The sequence below is a fragment of the Solea senegalensis genome, linkage group LG16, assembly GCF_019176455.1.
Source record: "Solea senegalensis isolate Sse05_10M linkage group LG16, IFAPA_SoseM_1, whole genome shotgun sequence".
In the NCBI taxonomy this organism is placed as follows: domain Eukaryota; kingdom Metazoa; phylum Chordata; class Actinopteri; order Pleuronectiformes; family Soleidae; genus Solea; species Solea senegalensis.
In genome coordinates this window covers 5546714-5567154 of record NC_058036.1, presented here as the reverse complement: position 1 = coordinate 5567154, position 20441 = coordinate 5546714, and the positions used below count along the sequence as shown (strand labels likewise).

Below are 20441 nucleotides of genomic sequence, written 5' to 3'. Positions count from 1 at the left end.
GAAAACACATTATCCTCATGGTAAATAAAAAAAAAAAATAATAATAATAATTTTGTCAAGCCAGAGAAAATGTAATTTCCTGCCCACATTGATTTGATGCTTTTAATTGGCTGATCACAGATATACACTATCAAGCTTCCCATTTTATTTATTATTACAACAAAACGAGGGCACAAATATTTCAAAATGCAATATTTACTAAACAAGAATTTTGCATATTTCCTTTTTGCCATCCTATAAAATAAAAATGTGCATGAAGCCAAGTTTATCAACGTACACCCCAGGAGAGGGGGAGATGGGAAAATGGTCCGTGCCCTACAGAGCCTCAGGCCCCTTCACTCGACTTTTATCAGCTCCACCCAACAAACCCCAGCAACTACTGAAACAAATTACTGGATCACTTTGCCTCTCTGTTTTTAAACAGATACACACAAGCAGCAATTTATTTGTGTACACTAATATGTTTTTGAAAAATTCAAAATACAGATCAATCCCTCTTGATATGAATGCAGGGCTCAAGACAGCTTGACAGTTAGACTCTTTGCGGGTTTTTTTATTCCTTTTTACTAAAATCAGCATTTTGTCAATGGTTTTGTTCCCGTCTTTCACTCCAGGGGATTAGACTTCGAGTTGAAGTGGCTGCTGAGATGTGCGTGACAGAGTTTGGTGTTTTGCATGTTGATGTCTCTCTCTCTCTCTCTCGCGCTCTCTCTCTCTCTCTCTCATCCTACCTGTCCCACGTGGCGAGGAGAAGGCCTATTACTGCCAGCACCAAAACAGGAATGGACAAGTCCGCCAGGCAGTGGTTCATCTGGGCCCTTCACACACAAACACACATACGTCGTTTGATGGACACCAAAGAAAGGCTCAATTACCCTCCCTGCTACTAGAGTCAAGGACACCAATTATTACATGCCCTTCATCGCCTATCAAAATAAACTCCTTGGACTGCTTGTTACTCCTTTCAATCGAATTGACAGATACGAACGACTGTGTCATCCACCCCCCACTGCCCCTTCGCCTCGTCACAGCGCCTGTCAGTCACAGAGCGCCTGCTCAGAGAAGGGAGATAGTTTCCTCCCTCTTCCTTAATACCCATCTCTATTTGACAGCTTATTGAGTCTTTATATCTCCTGATGTACACTATGTGTGAATGTGCTCATGGGTGTCTATTTGTGAGTGTGTGTCAGCTTCCTCACTGGGTTTACGTCTCCAGTGCGATATGCCTGTCATGTTCGCCTCTCTTCACCATCTTGAAGGTGTGCTTGTCCATCAAGCAGCAGGGGTGATGGGAAGAAGTGGGTGTCTGACAGGGGCTGGTAACGGGGTCTTAAGACACGCGCGTGCACCCCCATCCCGTCAGCTGTAAAAAGATACCGGGAGCGGGATGTCTACATTGCTAGTGGTAGGGATGGAGGAAGTGGGGAGCAGGAGAGGGAATCGAATGGAGGAGGTTGAGGGTGGAGGGGGAGCTGGAGTAGAAAAATACAATTTCTCCAGCTCTATTGCAGTGTCTGTCATCACAGCTTGTCACGCTTAAAGACCAGAGCTGAGTGATCATTTCAAACTGCTGGAGAAACAGAACACAGCGATTTGGCCCTCTAAGCAGGTTCAGTTCTGCTTTGATGGGAGAGAGAGAGTTAAATGGGAAGAACAAAAGCTGCTGAGAAAAGAGAGAGAGACAGAGAGAGAGAGCGATGGGTTGCAGAAATGAGTAAGGCCTCTCTGAAGAATAATGTCTGTGTGTAAATCAATGTACATCACCAGAAGCAATGCAAAATGCGGCTTGGACCTCCATTTCTAGACTAGAAATATGTGAAAACTTTATGTGCCATAGATCAAATACACACATTGTGTACCGTCTCTTTCAGACTTTTTAATTGGGATAAATAAAAAAAATAAAAACACAACAAAGATTGAAAGGTGCCCTGATTTTGGTCAGATAGAGTGAGCACAAATGAATCATAAATAGTAAAAGTATCAGTCAAGAGTTGTGATTAATTAAGCATATACAGTATAGACTGAATAAGAGCAGTCAACCATTTATATTTACTGTATTTAACTGTTTCAAATTTGGTACAATAGCACTGTAAAAAAGCAGCCAAATCAACTTACTGTAGCATTATGGTCAAGTTCACAGAGCTGTCAGTCTTGGCCTGCGAACACAACAACACATACGCACGGAAAAGTTAAGCCAAACATTGGGACTCAAATAAACAAGAACACATACAGAGGCTATGTTTTAAGGCAGTAAGCAGCAAGTACCAGACTGAAGGTGCCATATTCAGCCCTCAGCAGGTGGGTCAGTAGTCCTGACAATGTGGTCTGATCTCCCCAGCTCCAGCGGGCTGTGTTGAGGTTGGAGGAGATGGGCAGGTAGATGTACGGCAGAAAGCCGGCAAGAAAACACACTCCAAGAGACACAAGGACACGAAAAGACAGCTCCTGTCAAGATCACATGGAACACAAGTTCTCAAACGTCTTAATTGTCTAGAAAATTCATTTTGATTTATGGTTGCATGAAGTATGATATTCGTCTGGACTGTAGATGTGTAGAACAAGTAAATAACTGGTTTGTTGTGGGCCTGCTCTCAACCCCCACACCCCCGCACAGGAAAAGTAGTTCTGTAACCACAGCTTGATCAATAAAGAAACTCCGAGAGGTTAAATAATGTTTTAATAATTTCCACTTACCAATACCTCTCTGCTGTTCTTTACTAGAATTTCTACTTCATTTGAAAAGCCAAAACAAATATGGTTTATAAATGTTATATCTATATACAAATCTTGAATTTTTAATTTTTAGAAAGTTTGTGTGAAATTTGGTTCTCGAGTCACTACATCTTACCTCGTGAGAGTAGAGTCGTTGAAAGACCCATGGAATGATGACAAGTACGTACACCACCAAGGTGTGCTGGTTACAGAGCCCCAACCCACAGCACAGCGCCCCCCAATGTGCAATCTGTCAAATGCAAGCAGACTTCAAGCTGAAACGGCCACCAAGACGTCAAATATTAGAGAAAGACGCGACTTCAGCGGGGCAGAGTTGTGTCGTGTTACCTTCTTCCTTTGCTCAGCGTTTTGGGCGCAGTGCAAACTGGCAATTAAGAAGAAGAGCAGACCAACAAAAAGGTTGTTGAGTGTAAAGACCTCTGCCACCATCGACCACTGCCAGCTCAGCCTGGACACAGCAAACAACCCTCCTGCCAGCACTGCTCCAGGGCCGGGACCTGCCAACCTGACAGAGAGGGAGGAGGAATTCAATTTTCATATGCAAGGAGTGTGCTTGCTTTTCCAAACAAACCTAGAAGTATCTGGAGCATCACATACTGTAAGCAAATTGAAGAATCAGACAGGGCTAGACACTGTCTGGTCAGCTTAAACGCCACCATCAAATGTTAACAGACAATATAAAAATACAAAAAATCTACCAAACCTGTAGAGGTAACATAACTCAAAGTGGGAATCTTTTTTTGTTGCTTATTATTAAAATAAAATTCAAACTTCACTCAGACTAATTTGAAGATGCATTATAATCTCTCTATGACCCAAGTTTGCTTCTCAGACAAGACCTTGAAAAAACATCCCAAGTAATTTGGAGAAATTCATGAATAATGAGAACTCTGGTTGATCTTGAGCAGAGCGGCACTGAAACCACCCTGGTAGAGATAGCATTTTATCCTCCGCTTCTTAAATATAATGTGTGCACAAAAGTTTTCCCTCTTCTGCTCTCCTGTACTGACTCCATCTCCTCTGCGGTAATTGAAGCAAACTTGGTATAATCTGTCATGCACTAAGACCCACCACTTACAAAATAGGAGACAGAGGAGGGGAGTGAGAGTGAGAGAGAGAGAGAGAGAGAGAGAGAGAGAGAGAGATAGAGAGAGAAGGGGGGGGTGACAAATGATGGTAGAAAAGGAAAAAGCAAAATAGTGTGAGAGTGTGTTACAGGGGTGAGACAGTGTGCGGGATGTATGAAATATAGAAAAAGGAAGAAAAAAGTTCAAGAGGAGAGAGGGTAAAAAAGAGAAAAGGGAAAAAAAAGGCAGCCCAGTCCCCAGCATGCTGGCTCTGAAATATGAGCAGCCTCGACAATTAGGGAAGTCAGGCAGTATGGCCCTTTGCACCATTGTGTGGAGTGGCTTAGAGTCCTCATCAGCCTATCAGCTAACTGACAGGCAGAGAGCTGCTCTATTCAGCACTGCAGATACAAGCTGCAGGCCAAACGGCTGCCAGGTCCCTTATGACCCCACAATCCCTTGCCGGTGACAGCTTCAAGCTCCATAGCAAATTAGGCGCTCTCACATTACAATCGCAGAAGACAGATTCCATTAACGGTATCTGAAATTGAGTAGAGAGCAGGCCTGTTATCAGACCTGACTCATAAGCACCGCCATTAATCACAAGGCATGATACCATTTATACATTTCCAGCTCTCTGCCTGCCGCTGTGATAGTCAGCCACAAAAGGCCTGATGAGACTTAGGCTAGGGGAACAATGGAGCTTTCTGAGGAAAGCGCGGTAAATCAGGAGAAAAAGGAGAGGGAGAGCGAAAGAAGGGTAGGGAGAAAAAAACTCTTGCTTGCTGACTACTTCCCCTTTTTTTCTTGGGTTTCTCTCTCCTGCTCCACTATTTTCCCTCTGTCTTCATTCAAAGGCAAGCTTGGAAGATGAGGATGTGCATGCGTGTGTGCGTGCGTGTGTGTGCGCACTTGGGGAGAGGGGCAAACTGTGTTGATGGGGAGTCTAAGAGTGGGTCTTAATAAGAGATAGCAGTGCCTTTCTCACTTCACCGCTCCAGGAATTAGTAATAACTTGAAGGAAGGATGAAGAAGGGTGCAGCAAGGAGGGGGGGGGGACTTTTGTTGAGGTGCAGAGACCCTCCACAACCTTAATTTTACCTCCCTGCATGACAATTAACCATAGCTCATGGACCTAGCAGGGGGGCTGGTTTAGGGGGAGCATAGGGTTCAGAACAGTCATGGGGGTCTGTCGTTAGGTTATTACACCAAGTCTGTTCCTGCCTTTGAAAGCCCCATCTGACAGCCAGGCAGCAGTCATCACATATTCAGACACTCACACACTACTGCTCTCCGACTTCTTTATTCTCCCTGAGTGTCTGACAAATCTCTCTGTTAGAGCTTGTGAGTCTGTAAGAGCCCAGTGGTGTGTACAGTACAGGCTCTAAATGACCTGTCGGTCTGCGCAGGACCACCTGAGTCCCAGTCAGCCGCTCAGCCTCTCCACAGCTCATTCTCCAAGCTGGCCGCTCCCCGGGCGCAGAGATAAAGCAGGGTACATTCAGACACCAGTGAAGCCATGTTCCCTGTTATCACTTCTCAATGCGGTGCAGGATGCTGCTATGTTGAAATGTTGTGGCTCAATGACAATGGCCCTGGTTAAGACATGGCAGGAGAATAACACCGCTGACAAGGAGTCTATTCGACTCTCAGCTGATCCATGCTGCCAAAATGTCTGCGTCATCACTTGGGTAATTAACTCAGTGACAAGCATTACTCATTAAATCTGGACCGAAGCATGCGTTTGAAAAAGTTATAATATACAATGATGATATAGAAAATTCTGAGCTCAGGGAAAGATCAAAAGGTAAAAAAATAAATAATTAAAAGACACGGATACTGGCTCTGGTGAGCGATGTCCCCTTCAAGGACACAACAAAAGCCGTGTATAATGAGTGAGTCAAAATGGGACCTGCCTCAATTACTCTCTCAGTTCTACAGAATGGGCCAGTGACGTGCCAGCAGTAGTCGCCTGTGCGACATAGCGGCACACAAAAATCCTACACTAGCACTTTGCACTGAATGATGCCTCACAATGGAGACGGCCAAGGGGGCCGCTGTCATACACCACCCAGGGGCACAGACAATACCACAGCTGTGCCATTGCAGATCATCGCCGCACTGTTCTCCGACTGAGTGGTGGTTTGGGGAAGCAGAGCTGGAAAAGAATCACACATTCCTAAAGAGGGTAGAGAGCCCAAGAGAGGAGGTGGCCTGCTCTGGCTGAGGCTTCAGTTTCCAGTTGGCCTCCACTGGTACCCCAGGGTTATCCTTTGGCCAAGACACCAGGCAGGGCACTTAGTAGCTATTATATGACAGTAGTCAGTGTTAAGTGATATCGAATATTCCACAAAAATAAGTGTAAAAAGCTAGTTAGCGTACAGATAGGGGCTGAGCAGCATTTTAGTATCGTTTATGGCGTTTCAGGGTCATGACAAGATCATACCATCGGGTTATAGTTTTTCAAAGCGGACACATCACCAAATGTACTCATTAAGTTCAGTTTATGTGAGGAACTATTGAGCCTGTGAGAATTAAAGGCTGTTTGAATGTAATGGAAAACCGACCCTGACAACACTATCATTGTGTGCTTGTATTTGGGGATGAAACATTTTAAGCCTGTGTAACAAAATGGAGGCACTAAGTAAGAGTTATTAAGCAGAGTGTTCAATGAAAGACACTACCGAAGTGTTTTAGAGTAAATGTAGGATTAAATATTATAAGGCCTTGAACCAAAACAGCAAACGAAAAGTCATGCTATCTTGGCATCTCCTGATTTCATTTTGTCTATCATTGTTTACCTTCTCCTGCAAGTGCTTTTCAATTACTCCCTTTAAAAGGAACTCGTAATTATGACCAACAAAACAATAGTAAATCATTTTTTATTTTATGTGTAGGAAGCACAACAGTGGAGCATAATTACTTGTACCCATTAATGTTTATATGTTATTTAGCATTTGCAATATTGTGAAGAATTTTATAATACTTATATTGCTTCTATATTATACAGCCATTTTATTACTGCAGATACACATATGTATATGTATATATATATATATATATATATATATATATATATATATATATATATATATATATACACACACACACACACACACACATATGTGTATATATATATATATACATATATATATATATATACACACATATACATATACACACACACAGCAAATTTCTTAGTTGTTAGTTAATGATTCATGTCATGAAATTATCTTCCAAAAGAATTAATGTCATCCCATCATGAATACTGAAGTAAGGAAAGTCGAAAATTTTGTTTTTGCAGGATTGACTGGGGCTAATCCTTTTTTCTAACCGACTTAAAAAAAGCGAGCTATACAGGCACTTCTCTCTTCTCTTTCCTGCCTCGTGCAGTAATGTTGAGGAGACTGTTTGCGCAGAGGGTAAATAAGAGACCCAGCTCTGCTGCTAAGACTCCCCTCCTCCAGGAGAGAGCTCCAGTGCTCCAAGTGCGTGTAAAATTAATCACCACAATTCTGCTCAAACAATGCAGCCACTGACATGACAATTTCTCCCAGAATGCCATCTTAATCTCCACCCAACACAAAAAAAAATTACAGGAAAAGAAAAAACTATTTTCAGAAATCCTGTGTTTATGCAATTCTCTGAATGCCATTTTTTTTTTATTGCTTCTTTTTCCAACAAATTCATTAGGCACACACCACTGATATATAAATGTTGCTGTATAGATTCCATTAACTAATTCTGGGTGAATTGTAATTGCCGAGTCTGATCTCTTCGTGCCTGGTGCCTTATTAAGACTGCCTGTGGTGGGAGAGGAATGTAATATTGACGTCCGAAGCAGACACAATCTTAGGCCCAGGGGCGGAAGGAATATTAAACCACTACTGTATTCTGCTGTCTTTCTAACTCCCCTCCTCCCTCCTCCTCTCTATCCCTATCCCGTAGCCAGTAATGAGGAAATAACATCTTCATTAAACATCTGTTTAACTGTATTAAAAGACAAGTCCTGAGGGAAACATTGGTCATGCTGAGGAAGGGGGGAGTAAAGGAGGTCTGTTGGACTACAAAGTGAAGGACGAGATACTGCAAAATTGGAACAAAAGGTCCAGAGATTGAGGCCTTTTAAAGAGACAAACCTAAAATTGTCTTCTGTGTTTGCAGAGGAAAACAGGAATAGGTGTGTTCAGTGTTGCCACTTGGAATAAAGATTATATCCCACCAGGGCAGTTTTGCCGCCTTCAGGGAAAAGTAAGAACATTATCCGACAAAACAACTCTATTCAGCTGCTTCGACAATAACACAATTCATATTCAAGATGACCAATAAAAGAAAACTCCCCCCCGCAGTCATACTCATGATCCCAACAAGATACACGCAACTCCATTCCTGTGGAAAAACAAACCACCTGATCAAGGAGGGAAAGTGCCATCAGTACCATATGGTGGAGGTCCTTATAAGGAGATGAAGACACAGCACAAGGCAGGGGATGGCATCACGCCCACTCCTCGGTCCACTGAGGTATCAGCTGTGCCACATGAGCCAGTTCTCAGTGTTAGGGGAGGCTCTCGCAGGTGTGCATTTGCTTTCAGTGGTCGCCAGACACATTTAAAGTGCTTGACAGACACGTGTGTAACAAAAAGTGCTGATGACTGAGGGATGCTGACGCGGTCTACTCTGATAGACATTAACGCGTCTGTTCCTGAATTCTCAGGATAAGAGCGGCAACGGAAGAGATATTCCTCTCAGGTAGCAGAGATTTCAGAACAGCTTTAGCAGATAAACTGTGAAATAAGAGAGAGCAGAATACCAAGCAGTCTGGATTATCCAGCTATGAAGGGTGCATTCCTCAACAGACTCTTGGCTGAGGCCTTCAGCATTCCATGGGCCAAATATTTCCTTTCTGTGAACATCCAAGTGCAAATCGATAGAAATTATCATTACGACCACCATCCTCAAAGGCCCGTCAGGCCGCGGTGTGGAAACATAATAAGACATGCAATTTGGCCATCAAACTGTATGATCAAACCAAGAGAAGTGTAATTGACAAATCAAAGGGAGGCTAAGTGCTACATTTAAACTTGCACAAGAGAGAGGTGGCTTCCAAGCCTATCAACTTACATTCCCCCACATTAAACACAGCAATCTGGCCGACTAATTTAAATTGAAACATCAAAGGCTTCCCATGTTGGGTGTATTCCAGATGAATTTCAAGGTCTACAATTTACTATTTGGAAGAAAACTGCCTTCAAGTACCCCTATTTTACTACATTTTGCTATCTGAATATAATTACACAAAGTGATGATTTGTTTGGGGGGGGGAGGGGGCGCTTCTGCTCAGCTGACACAAACCCAAAAATAAGTACTGTTAAAGTTTATGAGGGCCTCAAAAAGACAAAAACGAGACATTTAAGAATTAAAGTTTGTTGGGAAAACATAAAGCAAACTTGTGTAAAGCAAGGGTAGAGCAGGTGAGACTGGTTGTCAACTGGTCAGGTTTGGCATTTCATCTGACGGAAAGGCCTGGCCACAGAGTCCCTGCAGGTTTGTGGCAAAACATCCATGCCAATCTTCTCTGTATGGTCAAAGCACCCAATGCCCTCAGTGCCAGAAGTGAGAGGGAGGTCTTGACCATCCGGAACCCCACCCCCGACCTGTTTCCGTCTCCAGTAACCCCTCACCACTCAAAGTCTGCCAGCTGATCCGCAGCCACAAGCTCATCCCAAACTAGGTCCTAAACAGATAATGATTAAAGCATTTGATGCTTATTTTTTTATTTTATTTTTTAAAATTGAAAGCATAGCTTATATGACCATACTTAAAAGCTTATGTGGTATGACTGATGGGTAGTGAGGACTTCAGCCAGACCTCAACCTTTTGGGCTGAGTTGGAGGTCCTCATAATGACTTTTCACTTGAACATAATCCAAAATTAGATCTAAATCCCCAGAGATTACAAAAAAAATGCTACAGTTAACATGCACACCAGGAGCCTAATATCACCCAGACAGCATGAACCATTTTGGCCTCAAAATAAATGTCTGTATATGTCTGGCCAAGTGCTAAGTCCAATTCCCCATTGCAATGCAAACTTATCAAATGTATGAAGACTAGGAGGCAGTAGCCCAAAAATCCCCAATAAATTGCACCTTTGGTTCCTTTATTTTTATATTCTTACTCTTTTCCTCTTACCCATCTTGTCCGGGGCAGAATGGTTGCATCCAGCAGGACTTGTGTCACCTCTGACGAGAAGTAAGTCAGTAGAGCGTCCAAGACTGATGCAGTCTGGGCTTATTGCCAGTCCCGTGGGGAGTACTTCCTCCTCAGCCCCTGCCCTTCTCCATCACGGCTGACCCTGTACCCTAACCTACTCCGGACCACCTGCCACCAAGCACTGGCCAACACACAGGAAATAGGCTCAGGAATGAGCACAACTCCATTTTCATTAGCTTTTCCCTCATCATCACTTTTATCTTCCCCTTCCTCTTGCCTGTCCTGGTGTACAGACAGTGGAAATTACATCACAACAATTCCTACTCTGAAAGAGTAAATTAGACGTATATGACATGCTTGGAAATGCCCCAGTATGCATAAACACTGACAAAGAGGAAAAATGTTGACACTAAGCTGCCACCAACAATGCAATGTGGAAAATCACTACGATCAGCAAGTGGGTGATGTAAGGTAGTCCGACCAACCATGAAAGATAAACACATACACAAACTGGGAAAGGCTAAAATACTCCTTACATGATGGGGTCAGCAGCAGGCAAAACTGCAGAGTGGTAGGTGGCAATAAAGAGACTGAAAACTGTGTTTATAAGTGGACAGGGGAGATATGGTAAAGAGAGGGGATAGGGAGGAGTTAGTGATCCAGTTCCTCTAAGACCCAGGAGGCAAGAAGGGGGAGATTAGAAACCGTGCCGTGTCAGGATTGAGAGCATGCTGGGCAGTGGGGAAACAGGAGAACAGGGATATTGGGGTGGGTGCTGGAGGGTACAATAATTGTGATATACATACACACACACACGCATGCTCACACCGGGTGGCTGATGGGTAAACAGGCAGGGCAGGGTGGTAGAGGAGAGGAGGGCGGCTGGACCCTGCTCCTGAATACTGAACAGCGGATCAACTGCTAGGAAGTCAGGACCTAAAAATGCCTCTCTCTATCCCAGACAGCATCAAGATGCAGAAAGTCATTAAAGGGATGTTTAAAGACCCACCCCCAACCCTTAGATACACCCCTCAAATATGTATTGTACAGACAGATGTGTGCATTAGTGTGAGTTTGAGACATGAATCACGAATAAATGTTGTCTTAGAGAATGAATTTGTTCTTCATACATTCAGTCAAAAGGCTGGAAAGAAGCTCACAAATGCGAAAGTGTGTGTGTGTGTATTCTTATGTATTAATGGGCCTACCTGCAGACTGTAATGCAGAGGGTACCACAAGCCGCAGCCCCCAGTAAACTCCCCATCAGGTTGACACTGTGAGCTGGAGAGAGTGACGGCAGAAAAAACATGGCCAGGCGAGCTAATAGGGTAAAGAGAGGGTATCCTGGAGGATGAGCCACCTACAAACAGCGGACAAAAGGACATAAAGCAGGTAATGTTTCATTGAAGATGTACTTAAGTGGGCAGCAGACTTAAATGGTGAGGGTGCACATTGTCTTTGATAGCAGAATACAGAGCTGGGAAAGAATATTGAAGACTACTACTGAGCAAGACTGAAGCAAATTCTGATGGAAAGCTGTAAATATATGAGCTCTTCTGCCTCCTATAGATGCCAATAGTGATGCGCTGTAGAGCCACAGTAACAGAGACGACTGATACACGCATCCCGTCTTGCCTGACTGCGGTAATACCGGAGCACTCCTCTCACTCTCTTTCTCCCACTTCTTACTTCTTTCCTCTGGCCTCTTCCCAAGGACAGCGCAGCTCCCTAGAGTCCATGATAGAGCACGTGGTGCTCGCCAGCTCCAGCCCCCAAACCACCTCTGAGCTGCAGTCATCCTCGCCGGGGGGATCTCGGCAATCACAGCAATTAGCTGCTAAGTCTCCTCCACCCAGATAAGGGCTCAGTCATTAAACACAGACTCATTCCATGGCTCTGATAACACGAGCCATGCGGGCAGGGAAAAGGGACAGTTCTTCAAACGAACATGGAGCTGAACAGGTGAGAGGGCAACTACCACATCAGTCGCCCCGGATGCAGCAAGGCTCATCAGCTCGTTTGTTAGTTTGTTGGACAGTTCAGACACAGCATCACCAGAGTCTGACACAGGCACCGAGGGATTGAGATTGCAAAAAGACGACGTGGAGACCTAGCAGACAGTTTGGTGAATTAAGGCAACTCTACTAGAGGAACACAGGCATGTTGATGAGGGACTGTGTGGTCGACAGGAGTGGACAGATATGCAGTTGCAGTTGTAGGACAGCTGGGGGACAAACGCCACAGGAGGAAGGGGAAGCAGAACTCTTGGGATCAGAAGGGGGAACCGGCAGGCTGGGGCCTTGGGATGGCCTGCAAGGCCCTAGGGAAGCCTAAACGGCAGACAGATGGGCCACACGGACTGTAGCACTAACAGCAGGATTACTGGCATAGTGACACCGACACAGCCTCCCTAAAAGGATCACAGCGGCGTAATAAACTTTATTAAATAATAAAACTTATTATAACTGTTAACCCGATTTAGTTCATTCTTCGCGGCTTACACACACACAAAAAAGAGGGGTGGATATAATAAGCCTTGTACCATACATAAGGCAAAGCCTACAAAGCCATCGCCTTACCATTGACTTTAATTGGATTTGAAAAACGGGTTGCAAATTATAGCATTCTCTATTTGCAACTTAGTAAAATAAGTGCATAGAAAAGAAGGGGAAAAACCTGTGGACTGAAAGTAAATTAATCTGCTTTCTGCTCATGCTTAATTAAACTTCCTTAATGCTTATAAAAGTTAATGAGTGAATTGATTAAACAATACAGCTAATACTTACCCCCAGCTCACAAGCAGCGGTGATCAGCTCTCCTGTGGAAGAGAATAGAGGAGGAAATTAATGTAAACCCAATAATTATTATTAAGAGACAAGTCTGCTCCCAAAGTTTTCCCAAATCAAATACTTGCACTGGGGTTTTGCATTAATTTGCCAGGATCAAAACCTGCAAATCTTCCCAGTGTGACATTTCCTAAGCGGCACGCTCATTCTCCTCATCTCTCCCTTCTCCCCTGATGCCTCCCTCCCCTTTTCTAGCACACACACACACACACACACACACACACACACACATATACAAACACAGAGTCATACACACACACAAACCACTACATTCCCTCTCCAATGCTCTGTCACAAAAGACACGCATATGCTGAACTGAGAATAAGGCTTCCAGTCCCATCGTCCCCATGCATTGGGGTCCTTTCCCTTGCTCTTTCTTCTAGTGCTCTACATGCCCCTCTCCTGCTCCCACACTCCCAGTGTCTCAGTGTCTTGTTTAGTCCACTGGGCACAAACAGAACAGTGGTGGTGATGACACAGTCACAGAATGAGGTAAGCTGCAAAAATAAGAAGCCAGCTGCACAATTTCTTGACAAGCTCTGTGTGAGGCACGGCACAAAGTGAAACGACAAAACCCCGAAAAAGCTATTTTAGGAGGCTTTAATATATTTGGGAACAAACCCATTTGTGCCAGAGTATATCCAGAGCGTTTCAAATTACTCTGATTTCTCACCCAATGTTTTCCATCTCCCACTCATGAAAATTGAAATCTGGTTCAGATTAAATGGCAGTGATAAATCTTTAGATTCAAGAAAGCTCCCTCTACTGGTACTAGACGAACAATCTCCTCCTTCATCTCGAGCAACCAATGAAATTGTGGCTCACTCTATTACTATGGTGAGCAGCATATAAACTATGAAGTAGCTGGGGAAACTACACATAATCTGAGAAAAAGCTACATTTCTTCTTCTTTCTTCCTTTTTTTTATGAACTGATAAATAAATTGATTTTTTTTAACTGGCTCACAACTTATCAGACACTATCAACATTGGCTACATAATATTACAGGTTATTTCAAATCCAAGCAACTGTCAAGAGTTCTCCATATTCAAAATAAATTAAACATACATTTTGAGGAGTAAGAACTTGGGAGAGGCAGTAACAACTGTAAAAAGAACAATGGCTGGATTTCAGATGGCACTGGCTGCGTCATATAGTTTGCAACCTTGCAGATACAGTGATTTAGCATGGCTACATTTCCACTACACGGGGAGCACTAACTCTTATCAGTCTAATGGACCATGAAGTCAGAACTCCTCCACCTGCACAGCTTTAATGTTTTTTCACAGCTCCATTTCACCTGGCATGAGCCACCAGCTACCTGCCATCATTTTAAATCACACTCCCTCATCCTACATCAGTTTCTCAATTCCACTCTTTTTCCCCTCACTAGTGGCACAATTTCACTGCATTCAATGCTGAAACTCAAACTAAAATGGAGCCAAAACATCCATCTCAGAGCCACAGAGATGAAGTTCTGCAGCTCCTGTACTAAAAAAGCTAAATATTGACTCAACGGGGTAGCAGCACGGGTGCCAAGAGTCTTTGTGATAGTGGAGCATGGGCACCCACACCAGTCTTGCCATAATCCCCATCATTTCCACACTCCACATTCCTAGACAACAGCGTACCCGTGGGGCTGTGCTCAAGCCTCTCCAGGGCACATCACACCTAAAGAGATTAGGACACAGAGACGGAGACCTGGAGAATTCTGAAAGGTGTTCAGCTGGCACTATCAGAGCGGGCATCCTGCACCGTCCCTAAACACTGTGGAGAAGGGGCTGGCCATTTTTTCAAAGGCCCCACTCGCTAGACAGCAGCACAACCGGCAGAGCGACTCAGCGCTCCAATTGCTTGCTTGCTCCTCATTTCTGCTCACCCATATCTGGCCGAGCCTTTCATATGCTTTCATTCTGCAAATTTTGCATTCCCTTCCGCGGCATCTTGTGTGCCAGAGCAGTGCAAACCTAACAAGCACAGCCTTCATGCCCTCAAGTCCACATTTACAAGTTTGTAACCTTGCTATCACTTCTAAACAGTCTGTAATTGTGCATTGCCTTACTTCATAAAGTGCATTACAAGAATGTTGGGAAACACGTTGGCCTACCACACAGAAAGGTACTTTGAGCGAAATGCATTTGTGTCCACTGTGAAGCCTTGTTACATTATTTTGAAATAATAACAAGCTCAATAATTGTGTAAGTCAGGGACTTTGGTGTAGCCAGTAAAAAATAATTCCTATGTTCTTCCACTTATTAAAGAAGTAAAACAAAAGAACGTTTCAAGTAGATCTAGTATGTCTCTGATTTGGGTCAGTAAAATTACTCTCACATAATTACTAGTGCCTCAGAAGGTCATAGCCAGCTCTTATCTCCCATTTCCAGAACAAAAAGTAAGGAGTATTTAATATGCTATAGTCCACCCCTTGATGCTGAGTAGTAAGCTGTAGGTACCATTTTTCACATCTTTGGTAACCTTCCACTTCAGAGGCATCCACTCTTAAATAATCTGTAAAACTATATTCTTTTCCTAACAGAAACATCTGGTTTACATAAATTATATAAAATATATTATAGACCTCTTAGTTCCGACCTTGTGCAAGCAAAAACATAATAATTATTATTCACACTGTCTGTCTGACTGACTGTCGGGTGCCATCAACCTACATTGTTATGCCTGGTTCACACTGGATGCGTGGAGCGTGCATTGCTGCTGCCTTCCTTCATATTCTGTCTATTTTTAAGTTTTGGCATCTTGCCTGCTTTTACACACATTACGCATGCGGTTCCAAGCAAAAATAGACAGAGAAAATATCTGTTGAGAATGATCTTGACAATCTACCAGCAATATTCCATAAAGCACAGCAGCGACGCACACACCATGTACCCAGTGTGAACCAGAAAGACATTTTTCCAGAAATAATTTTCAAAATAAAATATGGATAGTCAGTGTGACATCAGCAAGGGAGTTGGTGGCAGTGAGTGGGCAAAGTTGAGATACTTAATATGAGCATGATGACTTATAATGCATCGTGAACACACAAAAAATATAGCCTGATACTTTAGCAGATCTGAAAGCTCATTATGAAGTTACTAGAGACCATCTAGTGAAAGCAGCAAACCTTGGAGGATTGCGCTGATTAACTGCCAGAACAACAAACAAAGAACAAAAGCAACTCTAAAACAGTTGTTGTTTTTTTCTCTGGTTGCACCATGATTGGAATCATTCAAACAAATGTACTTGAATCAAAGTAGTGGATATAACCTGTGTAGTGAGCATATAACTTTAAATGATAATATTAAATAATAATAATATTCTACCTTTATATAACCTCCTAAACTTTGAGAATTCTAAAAAAATTAAAACTGCCTCCCTAATGTATATAATCCTGTATATTGTTATTTCATTTGTCTCCATTAACTATAATAACCTTGCTGCCAGGGGACTGCAGATGGAAACTAGCTTTGTTTTTTGTTTTTTTGACTTAACAGACACATTCTAATCAGTAGAAGTTTTTCAGCTATATTCTATTTTTGTATATTTTTATTTATTCTATGTATATTGTGTGTCTTGCTGCTGATAGAATCTAATTTATCAGTTTGGGATAAATAAAGTAAAGTAAATCTATTCTATTCTATTCTTTGACATGATTGGCTGCTCGGTAACACAACAAAACCATGTGACCAGAGGTGAAGCAATGAGCATGTGAGCTAGTTAGCATGCTGTCTAGCAGTAGCACCAACCTGAGTCTCCACCGGGGACTGTCCTCTGGACGCAGGGCACATACAGAGCGGTGACACATGCCACTGTAGCGCCCGTCAGTATCCAGCTGGTCGTGTGCTCCGCGGACATTTTTTTTATTTACGAGTAAAACAAAAACAACTGCTACCTCACGTTGACGAACTAGCAAGCTAACGTTGCTAGCTTTCAAACAGTGTGGGCTTCAGACATTAGCCGGGGTTTAGAAACGAGATAGCAGCACAAAACGACGCCAGACTGTAGATTAAACTGGCTTAACGCGACAGTAAATGAAGACTATATTGCAATTTCACTGGTTCAGGCTTGACAGTAAGCTAAACTAACGCGCTCATTTCCGGTTAAATAGTAGCGAGATTCGCGCCAACAAGCTAATATCGCGATACTACCGAGAGCGCTGTTTCTCAAAGTTACATGGGAGTACTGCTGTCCCTCTTATTAAAATATACATTTACGCGATTTATAGCCAGTGAACGGCGACTGTTTTTAATCCTCTGACGACTTTTACTCCCACGAAAAACGTGCAGCCGCGGTGACTTCCATGTCCAGTTAGTGAGGAGTGAGCAGTTGCCACCCGCGGTAGAACGAAAAGAAGAGGAGCGAGTTGTTGTGATTTCATCACTTATGTTCTCATGACAGACTCCAGACACCTGATGTCAGGACACAACTGCTACTCTTTGAGTGAAATCAACGATAAATAAAATATATATATTTGTTTACACATTGTGTCTTTCGTTTTTTTTAAACAATATGGCCATGAAAATAATGATGTACCAAAATCTAGCATCAAAAACTATGATTATTATTATTATTATTATCATTATTATTATTATTATTATTATTATTATTATTATTATTATTATTATTATTATTAATAAAATACAAGTGCTGTTGTTTTGGTATGGAATGACGTATACTTAATAATTAAAACGTGTATGATGCAAAATGAATCTATTAATCGCAAAAAAAAAACAGAAATAATATATAAATAATAATGTGGACAACTGTAATTAAAACACCTAACAAGCTTATATATAAATATATATGTATATATATATATATATATATACATATATATATATATATACATGTATATAGAGTACATATATTTATATATATGTATATAATGTGATAATATCTAATTAATACTATTATAAAACATATTGCTAGCAAATATATTTAGTATAATATTCTGTCTATATTCCATCACTTCACTGGCAACTGTGCCTCCCCACAGTGCCGTGTTTAACCCTTTAATACCTAAGTCCGTCTGGACTTTTTTTTGTACCAGAGAATGTCCTGTAACTAAGTGCTTTTGGCCATTTTTACAGTATAACCTCCAATATCTGGCAGTTGCTTACGAATTTACTGCATGTTAAAATACTGTTTTAACAGTTTAAATGAAGAAAAACAAAAAGGTTTATTTAGAAAAGAACTGCAGGTGTACACGAATAACAGATTTTGCATGTTGAATACAGTGTATAGCATATTTACAATAGTCTCTCAATGTTTCGTTGTCTCTCAATGTGCAAAAACAGGCCAAAAAATGGAAAACTATGTACAGGTGTTCTTCCCACTCTCTCCTCTCTGGCAACAAAGACCCTGATTCACCGGGTCCCTGAAACAGAGCAAGTGAAATCTCCGTAATAACCACATGTTGACTCAGTTTTAAAGGGTAAAACAAAGAGGAGGTCAGTGGTGGGGCCACATGTATTGGGGGCACCAGTTTGACACCTCTCAAATACAGAAAGCAGTCAGCAAGCACAGACTAATGCAGCTGAATCATTTCCTTTGAGCAACAACCAACTTCCACAGAAAACATAATCAAAATTGTTGAGTTATGCTGCTCACAAATGCCGGCGAAAACGGAGCATCCTTGTGTCCTATACTCACCCGATAGATTACAAGTGAAACACAAGATACACGCGCTCATAAATGCGTCACACGTGTCCATATTTCACGGGTTGAAGGGTGACTGTAATAAAGAAATGGCCCTATTGAGCTGATAATAATCCCAGCCCACCATAAATGAGTCTGATCCCTCAGTAAATTGAGCCCTTGGTGAGGTGGAGTGGTGTCAGCACCTAGCCAACTCTCAGATGGCTCTCTAATCCTTGCTTCCCGCTCACCACCACCCTCACTGTCTAATCAGTCTTGAACACACACACACACACACACACACACACACACAAAGTGCACAAGTTTCCTCACATTCAGGCTCAGCCATCTCTTCAGTGTGATGTCACTGCTAATCCATGCTGGGTTATCCGCTGGGCTTCAATGCTGGCATATAGGGATGTGGGGTGGAGATGTAGTGGAATTTTTCAAAAGGTGGGGGTAATCAGGCACGTCATAAAGTATTCCCTCCCCAAAACTACCCCTACCATTATCCATTTTCCCGCCTCGCCACACAGAAACTCTTGCTCTCATACCAAACTGCTACAGCATGTGCTGGACTGTGAACAGGAACACATCCTCCAGCTCTGATAAGACAGATAAAAACACAGCTGAAGTCTTATTCACAGAGACCCGTGGCTCCTGTTTGAGGCACAGGGATCATTAGCGAAATCTGCTGGATTAAGCCACATCCTCCCAGGCTTCCCCTCTCTATCCCATGCATCCATTTTTTTATTGACAGCTTGTCCAAAAAGAGGAATTACCCACATGGCTGAGGCCCTCGTTCCATATGGCACCGGGCTATTAACAAACATTAGTTGACTGTAACAGCAGTGGTATTAAATTCATTATCTTTTCAGATTATGTGTGAGTTAGGTGTGTGTGTGTGTGTGTGTACTCACAATATGTGCCATTGTGTGTGTGATTAGAGAGTTCTAATGTTCCAGCTCTGGGGATTTGTAGCCTGTGATAAGAAAGGGCATTAACGGTTTTTGTGACGGTCCAACAGTACAGTTCCCCCTTTTTCCTCCCCCCCGACGTGAACAATGTACGTATTGTTTCACATTATTTGCTGATTTCCTGTTCAGAAACACAAACATATCCGTGCGTGATGTACAAGTGGCTTATGCGACCGAGTGAAATTCAATCTATTTGATTTTGTATTTTTTCCCCCTCTCTTATACCACATATCTGTTTTAATCTTACCTTAAGCATCCTTGAAATGAGGTGTAATCCACTTAAGCTCTTTTGAATCTGCTTCACAGCCATATTACGCCCGTTCATCTTTACCAAAAACATTTTTTTTCTCCCACTAAACAGTTGCCCGCCAACAGCGTCCACGAGCTGAAACTCACTATCTGTAAATGCTAAGAGATAAACGGTCTATTTTTATTTGTGAAGCGGTGATTGGTTGAATTGTAGTGGCATTAATTAGGGTTTAAACAACAAGTACTGTAATATGTAAATACGCAAGGCTGCATGTGTACGATACAGTAGACCAGGGGTGTCACACATAAGGCCCGCGGTCCAGAATTGGCCCATCAGAGGGTCCGATCCGACCTGCAGGATGAATTTGTTCAAATTTCGCATTAGATACCTTGGACTAGATGTTTGTGCCTTTATAGTTTGTAATGCACATGTGTAAATGGTAAATTAGGGCAAAATATTGTTAAATTTGCACTTATTTTTCTCAAGAAATTTTATGTTACTTCATACATTGAATGTAGAACAAAAGAATTCAGCGTTCTTGTTGTTTTTAGGTTATTATGCTATTATTTTACTAGTCCCGCCCACATGATCATAACATTGTAACCTATATAATATAATTTGACCCTTCATGATTAGGTCACTACTTTATATTGTGCAGAAATGCCACTTTGTCTTCGTACTGTAAAAAATATGAGGGATGGGAATCGGTATTGGTCCAATAT

General features: G+C 42.4%; 1 protein-coding gene across 2 annotated transcripts in view; it reads right to left on the bottom strand.

Annotated features, from left to right (window-relative positions):
* Positions 1-20148, bottom strand: part of tmem260 (transmembrane protein 260) — a 27587-nt gene extending 7439 nt beyond the window's left edge. The window contains exons 1-8 of one of the 2 annotated variants that reach the window (XM_044048031.1): positions 19717-20148; positions 12799-12830; positions 11221-11372; positions 3061-3238; positions 2849-2962; positions 2266-2445; positions 2116-2156; positions 732-818 (exon numbers count right to left, since the gene is read on the bottom strand). In XM_044048031.1, coding sequence (XP_043903966.1) covers positions 732-818; positions 2116-2156; positions 2266-2445; positions 2849-2962; positions 3061-3238; positions 11221-11321 — 701 coding nt within the window. In that variant the 5' untranslated portion in view covers positions 11322-11372; positions 12799-12830; positions 19717-20148. Of the gene's footprint in view, positions 1-731; positions 819-2115; positions 2157-2265; positions 2446-2848; positions 2963-3060; positions 3239-11220; positions 11373-12798; positions 12831-16601; positions 17330-19716 lie in introns of those variants that run through there. The other variant, XM_044048030.1, reaches the window with a different exon arrangement.
* Positions 20149-20441: the final 293 nt, after the last annotated feature.